Source organism: Portunus trituberculatus, chromosome 20 (genome assembly GCF_017591435.1).
Source record: "Portunus trituberculatus isolate SZX2019 chromosome 20, ASM1759143v1, whole genome shotgun sequence".
NCBI lineage: Eukaryota > Metazoa > Arthropoda > Malacostraca > Decapoda > Portunidae > Portunus > Portunus trituberculatus.
The window spans coordinates 14572674-14589289 of record NC_059274.1 but is presented as its reverse complement, the minus strand read 5'-3'; the positions used below and the strand labels follow the sequence as shown (position 1 = coordinate 14589289).

The 16616-nt window shown below is 38.1% G+C and overlaps 2 protein-coding genes across 4 annotated transcripts in view; one reads left to right on the top strand and one right to left on the bottom strand.

Annotated features, from left to right (window-relative positions):
• Window positions 1-705, bottom strand: part of LOC123506427 — an 11382-nt gene extending 10677 nt beyond the window's left edge. The window contains exon 1 of one of the 3 annotated variants that reach the window (XM_045258500.1): window positions 636-705. The gene's annotated coding sequence lies outside the window, so the exon portion shown is untranslated. Of the gene's footprint in view, window positions 1-492 lie in introns of all 3 variants that reach the window. The other 2 variants (XM_045258499.1, XM_045258497.1) reach the window with 2 other exon arrangements.
• The window catches only part of LOC123506429 (putative oxidoreductase GLYR1 homolog), a 35433-nt gene extending 18817 nt beyond the window's left edge, over window positions 1-16616 (top strand). The window contains exons 8-12 of the mRNA XM_045258501.1: window positions 3205-3315; window positions 3757-3858; window positions 4802-4964; window positions 5276-5455; window positions 15365-16616. Coding sequence (XP_045114436.1) covers window positions 3205-3315; window positions 3757-3858; window positions 4802-4964; window positions 5276-5455; window positions 15365-15564 — 756 coding nt within the window. The 3' untranslated portion in view covers window positions 15565-16616. The remainder of the gene's footprint in view (window positions 1-3204; window positions 3316-3756; window positions 3859-4801; window positions 4965-5275; window positions 5456-15364) is intronic.

The window sequence follows — 16616 nt, the reverse complement described above, 5'->3', positions numbered from 1 at the left end:
CTGCTTCAGTGGTTAGACTGCCTCGTGTGGGAAAAGGATCTAGAAGGAAGCGAGGGTTAGGGGTGCTTGTTGCCATTGTGCAGAGTGGGCTCCTTAGTGGTCCTGAACGGTCACCGGTTTACCTTCAGCTCTCTCTCTCTCTCTCTCTCTCTCTCTCTCTCTCTCTCTCTCTCTCTCTCTCTCTCTCTCTCTCTCTCTCCATTGTCAGTTCATGCCGGGCACCAGTACAGCCATGCTCCGAATAAATTTATCTCTCTCTCTCTCTCTCTCTCTCTCTCTCTCTCTCTCTAGAAACTATAACAATTTGTTTGAGATGGCATAGACCAAGTTCCCCCCGTTACTCCAGAGCATTACAGGTGAGGCAGTATACATGCACTTGAATGTAGAACAAACGCAACACTCCCGTCCCAGGAGGGAAGAGCGGGTCCTGTCTGGCAGCGGGTGGCTGAGAGGAGCCAGGCCGCCCGCCTCAACAAGCTCCGCCATACTAACCCGGACTTCCACTCCACTGTTAATAATTCACCGTCTGCGGTACCGTTTGTTGCATTCACAACCATAACGTATTATCTAATGGATCACAAACATTCTTCAGCATTTGAAGTACGTATCTGTGGTGCTTTTCATTGCATGCCTGCCTTAGTAATACTGTGAACACACTCTGACACGAGTGGAAGCGATACTGAGGACGGGAGGCAAGCGAGCCGCCCGCGTCGTGGTGTGGTGGCTGTGGTGGTGGCATGGGGAAGGGGGGAGGAATAGTTGCCGGCGGTGGTGTGTCGACGCCAATCCTAGCTGGCAACTCCCGCCGTGTGTATTGCGTCTTGTGTAGCCTATTTGGTCCATTCATCAGCCCACCAAACAGAGGATAGAGCCTGGCCTTGGATGCATATTGGTACAGATGCACTCAATATCTGTTGTTTGGCGTGACGTGACGGGATAAGATGAGACACACGCTCCGGTGGGATTAGTGGTGCTGGAAACTTCCCACAGGTAGACAAGCAGTGCTGTTATAACTCATACAGGTGCTCACGGCTATACTCGCTGGGAATAATGAAGTATGCTTCCCTCACAACATGTCAATAACTTAAGCCGGAATCGCGTAATGACCATATGAAATAAATACAGGTGGCAGGACGAATGGTATTTAAATAAAACCACCTTTCTGTCCAGCAAGGTCATTATGCACCAGATGCTGCGCTATAGATCAGTCGGCAGTGACTTCCTGATAGCAGATTGCAAGCTAGACCTCCGCTGAGATGATTAGCTGATTGTCTCTCTCCATCATGTGTGGCGTGCTTGAATGTTGGCTTTCTGATCAGCTCCCTCTTCTATTTCATGCCTTCATTTACCAACTATATTTATTATATATACATATATATTTATTTTAAGTTAATGATTGTGTGACCTTTATTAAGCCTTTTACGTTTTTTTGTATGTAGAAGGCATTCAGGAAGATTGAATAACACATACTTCGTATATTTCTTCCTCTATTTCTGTCGTCCCTTTTCTATTTACTGCTGACCTTTGAATGTCACTTGGTAACGCCCCCTCTCCCTTCCCTGCTATTCAAACCTTATTGCATACGCGGTATGATTAAATTTTGATCTTTGGTGGTCCTGAAGAGTTTGTTGAGTAAGTCGTGAGAAGAATCCAAACAAGCGGTTAGTTAAGAGCAACCCAAGGATGATAAGGTGGACATCCTTCCTCTGGGTAAATCCACTGACTTGTTAGGATATACTCGTCATTTCTTGGGAAGTGTTTGTTTTGTATATGAATCTTCAAGGATGTTTCTTGAGCAATCCTTTCGGCCTGGTTGTGGGATTTGGCATCTTGTGCACTACCTAGCGTGGCAGTGAGGCAAGTGGCAACGTGGCATGAGAGGAATGCTTGTGCTATCCTCATTCATCAGTACTGCTGATTATACTTAATCTCTTCAGTACCATGATACGTTTCCAAATTCATTCTGCTTACTGTATGGTGATTTTATACAGCTTTATAAACCTTATGTGGGGATTAGAATAGTGAAGATTCCTACCATTAATCTTCTGACCTCCATAGACACTTGTCAATGTAAATAAAATCGTCTAATCATGCGCAAAACTCATGGTAGAAATGCGTCCCAATACTGAAGGGGTTAACTTCTCGAGCCAGTTGGTAGCGTCATGTACTTCATACTCTTAAGATAATGGGATTAAATGTTGCCTTAATTATTTTAAAGAGACTATAGGGATGATGAAGGATCTTTTGTCCATTAATGACGTTGAATCCGTGTTAAACAGTTACCAGATTCATGATAATACGTTTGACAACTTTAGCAGTCATTAACCCTTCGCTACTAGAACACATTTTTATCATGAATTTTTGGGGTGATTAGACGATTTTATTGACATTAGGAAGGATCTAGAGGTCAGAAAATTAATGCCCGATGTCTTCACTATTTCAATCCCCACATAAGTACCTGAAGATATATGAAATCACCAAATAGTAAGCAGAATGAATGAAAACGCGTCCTGGTACTGAAGGGGTTAAAGCGTGTTAGAAGTGTAGTATTGGTGGGCAAGTTTGATGTTATTCCCTGACCTGTTATCACTTGTGTGTTTGCGGGAAGTACATTATCAGGCCTCAGGTGATAGGCTACTGTTTGTCTTCGTGCCTCCTATTCACCTGCACATTTACAAGATGATAACTGTTGGTCATAATTAACGCTCATCATACATCACAGCCCGGTCATCATTCCTCACTACGTACTCGCTCATGAGTAGTGCAGCACATTGACTGGGGTACATTAGGCCTTTCCAGGTAGATACTGTAACCTTGAGAACATGATTGTGGCTTGTGGTTTTCTTGCCTGTTGCTGCTAGTGAGTTATGCTGATGAAGGCAGTTAGGGGTTCCTCCCACAGAAACCTGTTCTCTTTAATAATAAAAGAAAGTTGTCAAAAATTGAATATTTGTAATTCCTGGTGTTTTGCTTTTTCAGCTTATTAATGTAGGATCTGGTAAAGCAATTTGTATGAAAAGAAAATAATTTCATATGTTGCAGTGTGAAAATATTCTTTTATCAAATATCTGTAGTAATATTTGATTGACTGACTGATTGACAAGACTAGAATATTTATAAGAGATTTTTAAGGTCTCCATTCTTGCTGTACATGATTTCACACTTTGCAAGGATTTTACTAACCATTATCTTTGCTTTTTGCAGTGTGGAGACTTTGTGAATGCAGGCGCCAAAGAAATGATGACTCCGTCAGATGTCATTGCAGCAGCAGACATCACCTTCTCTTGTGTGTCAGATCCACAGGTGGCCAAAAATGTAAGTTTACAAATCAAGGTCATCAAGTTCACTTCAAGAATCCATCATGCTCCATCACAGTTTATTGATTCTGAAGGTCTATGCAAAAAGTACATTTACATTATTGAGAGGGTATGCACTTTGTTTTTATACTGTTGTTATTACTATCTTGTCTCCCAGTGCTGATTGTAATGCTATCTTGCCTCCCATTGATGATTGCTCTGTTCCATTATCATTCATGTGATAAAGCCAACAAAAGTTTGTTGATTGTTAATTTTTTATTATGAATCTAGTTTATAAGTTAAAGGCACACACACAAAAAAAGAAAATATTATTATTATTATTATTATTTTGATTTAGTATATTGTTTCTGCAACTTGAAAATCTTACAAGGAAATGCGAGCTTTACAGTGTCAGGCAGAGATAAGATTGAAAAATAACTATAAAAAATTTTTTTTGCAGATGGTTTTTGGTAACTGTGGAGTATTACAAGAGATGTCTGCAGACAAAGGCTATGTTGAGATGACTGGCATTGATGCAGAAACTTCTCAAGACATAGCTGAGGTGAGGGATGGGTTTAGTGATTTTCCCAGAGTCTGAAGTGTAGTTATAATGATGAACAATACTGTATACATACAATATCACACCATTACCAAGACTATCTCTTGCTTGGTGCTTCACATGGTCTTGGTCCATCACCAGGTGTGCCCAAGAGACATTTATCACCACCATGGATATCACATGTTCATCTTATCACTGCCACTGATCTAGGTCTGGAGGGCAAGTACTTGGGTTCATATGTAGTCCCAGGGAGCCATAAATGTTTAAGATGTGCTTAGGAAGATCATTTATTTTAAAGTACCATACTGTTTTATGAGGGAAGGCTTAGAGTGAGATGGAAGAATGGTATTGCAGTAGAAGTACAAAAGATGGCAGTCACAAAGGAAGATCCAGGGCCCAGAAATAACTGGAAGACAGTCATAACTCCCACCAACCACTGACTCTAGGGAAACAGTAACTTTGTGTAAAACTAACTCATTATTTGTAGAAAGGATCCTTTCACTGTATAAAGGTACTGTCACACGAGCATCTGACACCGGTGACTAACACTTGTTGCTCATGTGAAAGCATTGTCAGTTGTAAGCAACCAGTGACTGACACTGACTAGTAGCATCCTCTCTCATGCTTGTCAGTCATAAGAATAATGTCAGAGGACATCGTGTGAAAGGCTTCTTTGAAAAGTATGGGAAGCAACAAATGTTAGACACTGGAGACTGATACTTGTGTCCTCATTTAAAAGGGTTCTAAAACTTTTGCCTTTTTTTATTAAAAGAGTTCTTCTAGACTAGGCAGAATATACAAAAATAGTTCACATTATAGATTTTTGTGGAAATGACATCCAGCCATTCAGTATGCCAGTAATGAAGGAAGGAATGATTTTTGTTTAATGGTTTACTATTTTCACAAAGTATCTGTGTGTAGTTTGCTACCATGACATACATTGCAGGCCATTAGTGGGCGTGGTGGGCGGTACCTTGAGGCACAGGTGCAGGGCAGCAAGGTACAAGCTGAGGAAGGCACACTGGTCATCTTAGCAGCAGGAGATAGAACACTGTTTGATGACTGCCAGAGTTGTTTTCAAGCCATGGGTAAAAACTCTTTCTATTTGGGTAAGTACAGAGAGAAGTGGAGAATACAATTCTTTCAGTTTATTTGTTTGACATTGTGATATGTTGGCTGTTGTGTTGTCCAGGAAAGATGTTGCTGTCAGTTAAGAATTGTAAATGACTAACAGATTCAGCAGGGTAGGTATGGATTCTCCTCAGTATTTTACTTTGCATTGACACAACCTATACATCTTGTTGCCCACTGGATAAAGTCTGTTTACTCTTCTCTTTACTTATGTTGAAGAAAAACTTTTAATTGACAGAATTACAAATTTTATATCCTTGCATTTTGTGAAGTATTAACTTTTTTACAGGTGAAGTTGGAAATGCAAGCAAGATGAATTTGGTTCTTCAAGTCATGTCAGGAGTGACCCTAGCGGGCCTGGCTGAGGGCATGGCTCTTGCTGACCGAGCTGGTCTACAACAGAAGGATGTCATGGAGATCATGGAACTTACCTCACTTGCTTGTCCCCTCATGATTGAGAAAGGCAAAGGTAAGCTCGGAATTTTGCCTTTGCTTATTTTCTTTGTGTATTGCACAAGATGGCTAGGTGTGGAATGAGGACTAGGGACCCTCTCTCTTCCTTTAGTAAGATAGCATGACATTTTCACTTTGGCCCTCCCTCTTTCAGGAAAATGGAGGTGAGACATATGAAGGAGTTGTGAGAATTATATTTTGCAATCTTCTGTAGCAAAGCCTGTGTAACAGCTAAGAAACATGCTCCATTATTGTTAGGAAGGTGTCTGTCATTGAATAAAGTAAGCCACTTTCTTAGGCAAGTGTGTTTGTTGAAGTGATAGAAAACAAATATGTGTTCTGTATCAGAATTCTTCAAAGTATGGGTCGGGACCCACAAGCTTTTGTTCATTTGGTCACTGCATTATAAACATATGAAAAAATCAATATAATAGTGTGTATATGTGTATCAGTTTCTATATCAGATGTATAAAGGTATAAAAGAATAGATGTACTGGAAGGAAGTTTGCAGAATTGAGCTGGGTTGTGATAAAACGAGGAAAATATTTGATGAACACTGAACTAACAACTCTGGTCACACATTTTTCCTTCAAGCATTATGAAATTTTGGCAAATTTTCCAAAATTTTCATCTTTTCTTCATGCCTATTACCTTTTTTTTTTTTTATTACATCACATATGTAGCCATTTCTCAACCACAGTTCTTTGCATTATAAGTTTCTCTTTCCATAAAAACAAACAATTATAAATGGCTAATAAGTTTGTTAGGAGACAGTTTTGAAAAGAACTTTGGTTTTCAAACATTAAGGATTTTGAATGAAAATCAAGATTCAACATTCCACTGTGTGAACAATGAACAAAAGAAAATAGTGTGTGTATTTACCTAGTTGTATATTACAGGGTTCAAGCGGGGCTCATAGTGACCTGTCTAACTTCTCCTTAAATTTGCACACACTTTCTGCTGTTACAATCTCTTCACTTAATCCATTCCAGATGTCTACTGTCCTATGTGGAAAACTGAACTTCTTGATATCCCTATGACACTGACTTTTCATGATTTTCTTGGAATGTCCTCTTGTTTGTCTGTTTCCCTGCTCCATCAGTGTTACCAGGTCTTGTCTATCTATCTTCTCCATACGATTTACTAACTTATACATCGTTATCATGTCTCCTCTTTCCCGTCTATCCTTCAAAGTTGGTAGCTCCATCTCCTTCAGTCTTTCTTCATAGGGGAGATCTTTTATTTCAGGGACCATCTTTGTAGCAGCCCTTTATATCCTTTCTAGTTTCTTGATATCTTTCTGCCTGTATGGTGACCATACCATTGCTGCATATTCTAGTCTAGGTCTTATCATAGTGGTTAATATCTTTTTCATCATACTTTTATCCATGTCATTGAATGCTACCCTGATGTTCGTTAGTGTCTTGTATGTTGAAGCAAATAATCCATTTATATGTCTTTCTGGAGTCAGGGTGTCTTGTATAATCACTCCCAGGTCTTTCTCTTCTCTTCTTTTCATTATAATCTCTTCTCCCATTTTATATTCCCATGTAGGTCTTCTATTACTTTTACCCATTTCCATTACATGGCATTTCTTAGTATTAAATTCTAATTTCCACTTCTGGCTCCATCTCCAGATCTTATCAATATCTTTCTGTAATTCCATACAATCATTTTGTTTTTATAACTCTCAAAAGCTTGGCATCATCTGCAAACAAATTTATGTAGCTACTCAAACCCTCTTGTATATCGTTGACATATATTTGGAACATTATTGGTGCCAACACCGAACCCTGTGGTACGCCACTGGTTACAGTGCTCCAACTTGATGGTGTATCTCTTATCACTGTCCTCATTTCCCTATCTGTTTAGTAATCTGTCATCCAATTTAAGATATTTCCCTTAATTCCATGTGTTCAATTTTCCATAGGAGTCTTCTGTGTGGTACTTTGTCAAAAGCCTTTTAAATGTCTAGATACACTGCATCCACCCATCGATCTCTTCCTTGTACTTCATCTATTACTCTTGTATAAAAGCTTGGTAAGTTTGTTATACATGATCTTCCTTTTCTAAAACCAAATTGGGAGTAATTAATGATTTGATTTCTCTCCAGATATTCCAGCCAGTTTTCTTTGATAACAATTTCACAGATCTTACCCACCACACTAGTTAGTGACACTGGTGTATAATATTTTTTCCTCCTTTGTATAATGGGACTATATTGCCTTTTTTTCCATTCCTTTGGTACCTTCCTTTCCTTAAAGAGTGGTTAATTACATCCAAAATTGGTTCTGCCAGTTGCTCACTACCTTCCCTTAGTGTCCATCCTGACACTCCATCTGGTCCCATTGCCTTCTTCACATCCACCTTTTCTAGCAATTCTCTAATTTTCAGTTTTTTTACCACACTGTCTCTTAATCCTTCCTGTGCCACTGGGTTGATTGGCTTTATAAACTCTCCCTCTTCATTAAATACTGATTTAAAGCTCTCATTCATAAGTTCACTCATTTCTTCCGATGTTTTGTATATGGTATTCCCCTTAATCAACTTAGTAATGGTCTCTCTGTTTGTCATTTTACCATTTATATACTTATAAAAAGCTTTGGTTCTTTTTCACATCCCTTCACTACATATTTTTCAAAGTTTCTCTCCTCCTCCCTTCTTATCCTAATGTATTAATTTCGTGCCTCTTTATACTGCTTCCTATTTATTTCATTACGTTGCCTTCTTAATTTTTTCCATGCTGCATCCTTGCACTTTTTAGCTTTTGCACATACAGCATTATACCAGGTGTGTTTGCTCTTTTTTACTCTATATTCAGGAATATATCTCTACCCCCTCATTATACTTGTCTAGAAATATATCATACTTTCCTTGAATTGTCTTTCCATGCATAATTTCTTTCCAATCAATACTACCAAAATAACTTTTTAATCCCCCAAAATTTGATTTAGCGTGGTTCTGTCTTGTGTTTGTGTCCCTCATTATATTCCAAAATTTGCTGATCCTCTAATTCAATTTCTAGGACCACATGATCACTTTTTCCTATTGGAGTATGATATTTGATGTCTGGACATGGCTCCAGTTTTTTTGTAAATACCAAATCCAGCAATGATGGATCATCTTCCCCTCTATATCTTGTATAATCTTTCACCCATTGATCCAATGTGTTTACCATTGCCAGTTGTAGCACATCATCTCCCCAACGTCCAGCGCGACTGCTTGCATCCATTTCTTCCCAATTGATGTGTTTGCAGTTTAGATCTCCTACGAGCAATACTCTTCTATCCTTCCTCAGCATGTTATCCAGGCAATTTAGTACTTCCTTTTGCATTTCCTTATGTACATCAAGCCTCCATGTATTAGTCTTTGGTGGTACATATGCAACCATGATACCCCTTTTTTCCCTCCCATTGGTCCTTATTGTTATACTTAAAACCTCTGCCAGTCCATCTGCAGACTGTATCTCTTCCACATATATATATTCTCTTGAGTCGTAATCAATACTCCTCCTGCTATTCCTTTTCTGTCTCTCCTCTAAACACTGTATCCTTGCTCTTTAAAATTTACTTGGACATCTTCGTTTATCTTTGTTTCTGTCTTACATACCACATCTGGCCCTTTTTCCGATATATAATCTCTCACTTCCAAACTTCCTGATATAAACCCATCTATGTTTGTATACACAGATATGTGTGTGTGTGTGTGTGTGTGTGTATTTATCTTGTTGTATTTATGTAGTTGTATATTACTGCATTTGACTGGGGCTCTTAGTGACCTGTCTCCATATCTACTTTTATCCAACTTTTTCTTAAATTTGTGCACATTTTCTGCCGTTACAATTTCCACTCAAGCCGTTCCAAATGTCCACCGTCCTGTGTGGAAAGCTAAACTTTTTAATGTTCCTCAAACATTGACTTTTCATGATCTTGGAGTGTCCTCTTCTCCGTCTATTGCCATCTTCTGTCAGTGATACCAGGTCTTGCCTGTCTGTCTTTCCCATATGGTTCAGTATCTTATACATCATTATGAAATCTTCTCTCTCCTTTCTATCTTTTAATTAAAGTTGGTAGTCCCATTTCCTTCAGTCTTTCTTCATAGCTAAGGCCTTTATCTCTGGCACCATCTTTGTAGCTGATGTTTAGATTCATCTAATTTCTTGATATCCTTTTGCATGTGTGGAAACCACACCACTGCTGCATATTCAAGTCTTGGTCTTAGAGTGGTTATGATTTTTTCATCATACTCTTATCCATGTCAATAAATGGCACCGTGATATTTGTTACCTTACCTTACCGATGTGCCACATTCACCTGGACTTAAGCAACCATGGAGTGCCTCCTGTCTATCTCTTGCTAGCTGCATCAGCTGTGCAGGCCTAAGATATTGGCTAGTGAAGTAAATAACCCATTTATGTGTCTTCCTGCAGTCAGGGTCTCTTGTATAACCACTCCCAGGTCTTTTCTCTTCCTCCCTCTTTATTATAATCTTTTATCCCATTCTGTATTCCCACTTAGGCCTCCTTGTACTTTTACCCATTTCCATCTTGTGGAATTTCTTAGCATTAAATTCTAATTTCCACTTTTGGCTCCACTCCCAGATCTTGTCATTATCACCTTGCAATTCCATTCAGTCCTCCTTACTCTTTATTATTCTCAAGAGTTTCACATTGTCTGCAAACAAATTTATGTAGCTACTGAAATCCTCTTGGGTATCATTAATATATATTTGGAACATTATTGGTGCCAGCACTGAACCCTGTGGTATGCCACTAGTTACTGTGCTTCAACTTGATGAGGTGTCTCTTACCACAGTTTCTTTTCCCGCTAAGTAGTCCCTCATCCTGCTAAGACATTTTCCTTTATTCTTCTTATGTGTTCTATTTCCCATAAGAGTTTTTTTTTTTTTTTTTTTTTTGTGGTACTTTTTCAAAAGCGTTTTTGATATTAGTGATGGATTTTTCACATGGAGAGCATAAGCCTAAAATGAAGATCAGAACCAATGTTAATATACACATTTTTTACTAGCTACATTTTGGTATTACTTGTAGCATCTTAAAGGCTACAGTAGGAGAAAAAAAAAATAGTAACTAATAAGAATTTTGATCTTGTAAATATATAAAAAAGCCTTCAGCAAAAAGTTACAGATTAGATAAAAAAAAAAGAGTCACAAATATATTCACGTCAGGTAAAAATCCTAGTCAGGGTGAAGGGTAAAAAATAAAGTGGTTCAAACTGATTGGCCTTTGTGTTCAGAGATTCTGGTATTTAGATGCTTCTTCATTTTTCCTATATAAGTAACTTCATAGCTATCACAAGTATACAAGTAAATAACAGAAGAAAATATCTCACCTGGAATTCAATCTTTAAATCAGAAAAAGTTCTGTACAGTTTTGCCATACAGGCAACCCCTGTTTAACGAAGGTTCACACAACAAAATTTCGCTACAACGAAGGTTTCATTTTACTACCATCTGCTCGTTTAACGAACACCAAGCTCACTTTAACGAAGTTTTATCCAGGTAATTTTTTCCAAGTTTGAAAGCCCCGCCGTATCACGCAAGCTGACAAGCTTTTGAATACACCAGGAGCCGCAAATACTAAGGCCTGCCTCAGGAGAAATCCTGGGACACCTGTAGAATCAAGATCAAGATCAAGCCTATCGTGGACAACACGCACCACTCACTCCCATAACAGTGTCAGCAGCAGCTCGTCTTTACTCGCTCAACTTACCACCAAAATGCCCTGTAATGTGGCCTAGCATTCCTAAGAAGACCAGGAAGTCTCTTACTCTCGAAGTGAAGCTGCATATTATTCACAGACACGAGAGACGAGAAAACTATAGCATTGCTGGCCACCATCTTGACTCCATATACTGTCTCTACTATTTTCAAGTCAGCAGACTATTAAGAAGGCTGGTGAGACCGTATCTTACTTGCAAGCTAAAAGAACCACCTGAACTCGTGACTCTGCAATGGATAAAATGGAAAGCCTTGTGGAAATGTGGTACATAAGTTTTGTATGTGATAAAATGATGCGCCCTTTGTTTACATTCCACAGGTTGCCGGTTAGTGTTTTTCCCGTTTCACTCTCCCTCCCTTCATAAATATAAGATCATCAACATTATAAAGTTACGTACATACATACATAAGTGTACATTTTAATGACTTAGATTAAATTTAACTGCCTAAATGTTTAATTTCATAATTTTTACTTTCATTAAACCTTTCACTGTACTACGATGCACTCTCGCTTTGTTTACTCTCAATAGATTAAATTTAACTGCCTAAATGTTTAATTTCATAATTTTTACTTTCATTAAACCTTTCACTGTACTATGATGCACTCTCACTTTGTTTACTCTCAATGGAAGTTCAAGTCAGGGGTTAAACTTGCTATAATCGGTTCGCTTAACGAACTTTCGCTTAACGAAGTGTTTTTTTAGGAACGAAACCCCTTCATTAAGCAGGGTTTGCCTGTACTTAAAAATTACTTGAATGCATGATTGTGGATAGAACTGGTGGAGCAATTTGGCAAGTGTATAACGTAATGTAAGATTGCTTTTGCCCACGTAAATAGTTGGAAAGTTGATAATATGTCTATGGGCTCTGGCAATGACAGTCTTAGAAGGAGCTCATAATCAATTTATAGCTTTTCCTATGTAATTCATAGTAAATTTTAAGGGGAATCCATTTTCATATAGAAGATTCTGGATAAACTTAAACACACAGTCTAGTTTAAAATAATCAGCAAATGTCAAAGTAAAAATCAAGTTATCTTTATAGTTTATAGGAATGAACAAAGAAAATTTTTTTGTTAACCCTGTGAAAGTAGATTTGCAGTACACTGAGTTGTGAACCCGCTGTCGTTCTATTTATACATATGTCTAGAAAGCAAAGAGATTGGTTTTCTTCAGTCTCTGAGGGAATTTGGTGTTTTGGTGCTGCTCATTTAAGTTGGATAAGAATTTAGTTATATGACTCCAGGACTTAAAAACTAAAAGTGTTATCAAAATACCGACAAAAAAAAAAAAGGCTTAAAATGAGTAAGGCAAATGTCTAACAAGAGCTTTCCTTAATGACAAAGAAGGCGTTAATTTATGTGGTGAACCCGTGGCGACGCCATCACACTGTTTATAATAGTTATCGTTAAAAATGAAAAAGTTATGCTCTACTCCTGATTTTGATAAAATATAAATTGTTCCTTATTAAATCCTTGTATCTGTTGAGCACCATATAACGAATTATCTGTACATATGTTAATTGTTTGTTAGTGGGATATTAGTAAACAGAGAAGTACATCAAAGCAAGTCCATGACACAGTCCTCACATTGTAGAGAAGCTATTTCTTTTACAAAGGAAAATTAATCCTTAACAGTGAAGTCATTGATTGTAATAGGGACCATGATCAGAACAAGAAACTTTGAGATGTTGTAATTAAAAATTACTATAAATGAGAGAATTAGTCTTAAAGGATAATTTTCCTTACCTACTTTAGGTAACCCACACATCTTTTTTATTTATTTATTTTCCTTTTGATATGTTCTTTTAATATTTTTAGTGATAATACACTTTTCTTTTTCTTTTTTACTTTTTAAATTTTTAAATTTTTACTCTTTACCTTTACTTGGATTTTTACCTCACATGGATATTATATTTCTGATGCCTCTCTTTTTTTTTTTTTTTACCTAGTCTGTAATCTTTTGTGAAAGGCTTTTTTTTTTATATATATATTTACATGATCATAATTCTTATTACTTATATACTACGTTTTTTCTTCTACTGTAGCTTGAAGAGGGTACAAGTGGTACGAAACCATAGCAAACAAAAAAAATGTACAGTAAGCCCCCGCACTTGGCAGATCTCAGCTTGGCAAAATTCACTTTTGGCGGTAGGGTGGCCATGGACCACTGAGTGCACACTTGGCAATTTGAATTCAAACTTGGCGGTCCCCTGGTGGCTGCACGGCAAACCGTGCGGCTTCCCGGTGACGTCAGACCTCTCTCTAAACTTATCAGAACGCAGTGGGAGAGTCCCCTTCAGCCATTTTGTTTGTGCTACCCTTTGTTCTGCTAGCGTGGGAACGAATTCTGGCGATTTACCACCAACATGGCCTCTACCAGCGCAGGTGGTACCAATGGGGGTAAGGACAATGGTGGTGGCGGCAAGGACGAAGGTGGGCGAGGGAAATGGGTGAAAAAACGGGAGTTACATGTCTTATTAGCTTTATTTATTGTTTATTGGTCTGTTTTGTACATGTGTTCTAATATGTGAAGGCAGAAGATTTTATTTCAGCTCAAAAGATGGTATTTTAGGGGTGAAAAGAGGGATTTTGGCAATGACCAAAGACTGATTGAGGCATTTTTTAGGCAATTTATATGATATAAAGAACTCGTGCTTGGCGAAATCTGCATTTGGCGGTAGTCTCGCCAGACTAATTAATTCACCAAGTGCAGGGGCTTTCTCTTTATATTGATGCTGGTCCTGATCTGCATTTTTAATATCTAAATATTCTGTGTTGACCCTTCGATCTCTTCCTTGTACCTCATCAATTACTCTTATAGTAGATTTGTTATACATGATCCTCTTTCTCTAAAATCAAATTGAGAGTTAAATATAATTTCATTTTCCTCCAGATATTCCAGTAAATTTTCCTTGATCACAATCTCCACTTTTTTGGTATTTTCCCTTCTGTCAAAGAGCTGTTGATCACTCTCAAATTGGTTCCACCAGCTATTCTCTACATTCACTTAGTCTTCATCATGAATGGTCAGGATGAAGATCCCATTGGTTTCCTAACATTCATCATGAATGGTCAGGATGAAGATTGCTTTCCTAACATCCACCTTCTCTAGTGATTTGCTAATTTTCTATTTATGCACCATAATGTTCCTTAACCCTACCTGCATCACTTTGTCATTTGGTTCTATAAAATCTTTTATATAAGATACTGATCTAAGGTTCTCATTCATAAGTTCACTCACTTCCATTCTTTCATATATCCTATTTCTGCGTAGTGTAGTGGTTAGCACGCTCGACTCACAATCGAGAGGCCCAGGTTCGAGTCCCGGCGCAGCGAGGCAAATGGGCAAGCCTCTTGATGTGTGGCCCCTGTTCACCTAGCAGTAAATAGGTACGGGATGTAACTCGAGGGGTTGTGGCCTCGCTTTCCCGGTGTGTGGAGTGTGTTGTGGTCTCAGTCCTACCCGAAGATCGGTCTATGAGCTCTGAGCTCGCTCCATAATGGGGAAGATTGGCTGGGTGACCAGCAGGCGACCGAGGTGAATTACACACACACACACACACACACACACACACACACACACACACACACACACACACACACACACACACACACACACACACACACACACACTGCATAGTGTAGTGGTTAGCACTCTCGACTCACAATCGAGAGGCCTGGGTTCAAGTCCCGGTAAGTGGCGAGGCAAACGGGCAAATCTCTTAATGTGTGGCCCCTGTTCACCTAGCAGTAAATAGGTACGGGATGTAACTCGAGGGGTTGTGGCCTCGCTTTCCTGGTGTGTGTTGTGTGCTGATGTGGTCTCAGTCCTACCCGAAGATCGGTCTATGAGCTCTGAGCTCTCTCAGTAATGAGGAAGACTGGCTGGGTGACCAGCAGGTGACCGAGGTGAATTACACACACACACACACACACACACACACACACACACACACACACACACACACACGTGTGTGTGAGAATAATTTTCCTTATTAGAGATGTAGAGGTACTGTACTTTAGAATAGACATACTTGGGTGGAGAAAATTTATAAATTCAAACTGTATCATGATTGAAAATGTTTGCAGAACACTGTTCTTCATCACACAAATGGTATAAAGTGTTCCTGTAGATAGATATAGTTGTGTTGTAAAAGTGACTTATTCAGAATTTTGTGTTTGCAGCAATTATTGAAGGAGGGTTCCCCACACATCTGCCACTACAACACATGCAGAAAGACCTTCGATTGGGGATGCTCATGGGAGACACACTGGAATTACCTCTCCCTCTCACTGCCGCCACAAATGAAGTTTTCAAACATGCAAAACGGCTTGGGTATGGAGAGCACGATGTCTCCAGTGTTTACATACGTACTCGATTCTAACAATAGCTGTAAAATGGAACCTGTCAGTATGTTGAACCGAGGTGTGAGCTCATGTCTTTGCCATGTGCACCCTCAGTCACCCATCACAGTGTCATGAGTGCACATTGTACCTTTCTTTTTTTTCTTTTTTTTTACCATTGGCTTTCAGCATTTTGTTATATGTTAGAAAATAGTTTTAATTTACTCATTTTCTCAGTTCTTAAATTTAACATCTAAGTGTTTGGTCTTAAGTGATATGAGCTAATTGAAATGAGAAATAAAGGGAATGGCTGAGACTTTATAGTTGGATATCAAAAATAATTAATGACAGGATTTACAAATTACTATGTATATAAATTATTTGAGTGGACTTGAAACGTTACTACAGATTTGTTTAATGACTGAAAAGAGTTTTAAGAATTTCCTTTTGACAAAAAGTATTAGTTGCAGAATTTACATATAGTTATGTAAAAAAATTTTAATAGATGACCAAATTTGACAATTTATAAGTGACGAGAGTTTGTCTACTTTCTATATTGAAGATAACCTGCAGGGTTTACAAATTGTCATACGTAATTGTAAGTTATACAAGTTATCTGGAAGGACGATGAAGAGATGAGAGTTTGGTAACTTTTTTGAAGTCATCAGAAATCTGACTTGAGTTTTCAAGTTTTGTTCTCTGGTTCATTTTGTCCTGTCCCTTTTTCCTTCAGTTTAGTGTATGTCAAAAGTATGAATGTTTTATGGAAAGACTAGTGTAAATGTCGAGTTTCACCACTTTGCCAGTTTCTTTCATTCTACACTTTTTCTGGCTTGATGGCAAATAGTGATTCTTGATTTTATATATATCAATATTTTTTGCAATATAAATTTTATTATGTATGTTTTGTGTTAGAAATTAAGTAGTTGAATGGATAAACAGTTTTACTCTGATTAAAGTTTTCTACAAATCATTCATTGTCCATTTATTGGATTTCTTATGCTTGTATTCGGTTGTGTAATTGCTTTGTATATTTTGTTTATTTAATTTTGGGATATTTTTGTAAAAATATGATTAAATTACATAAATGGTG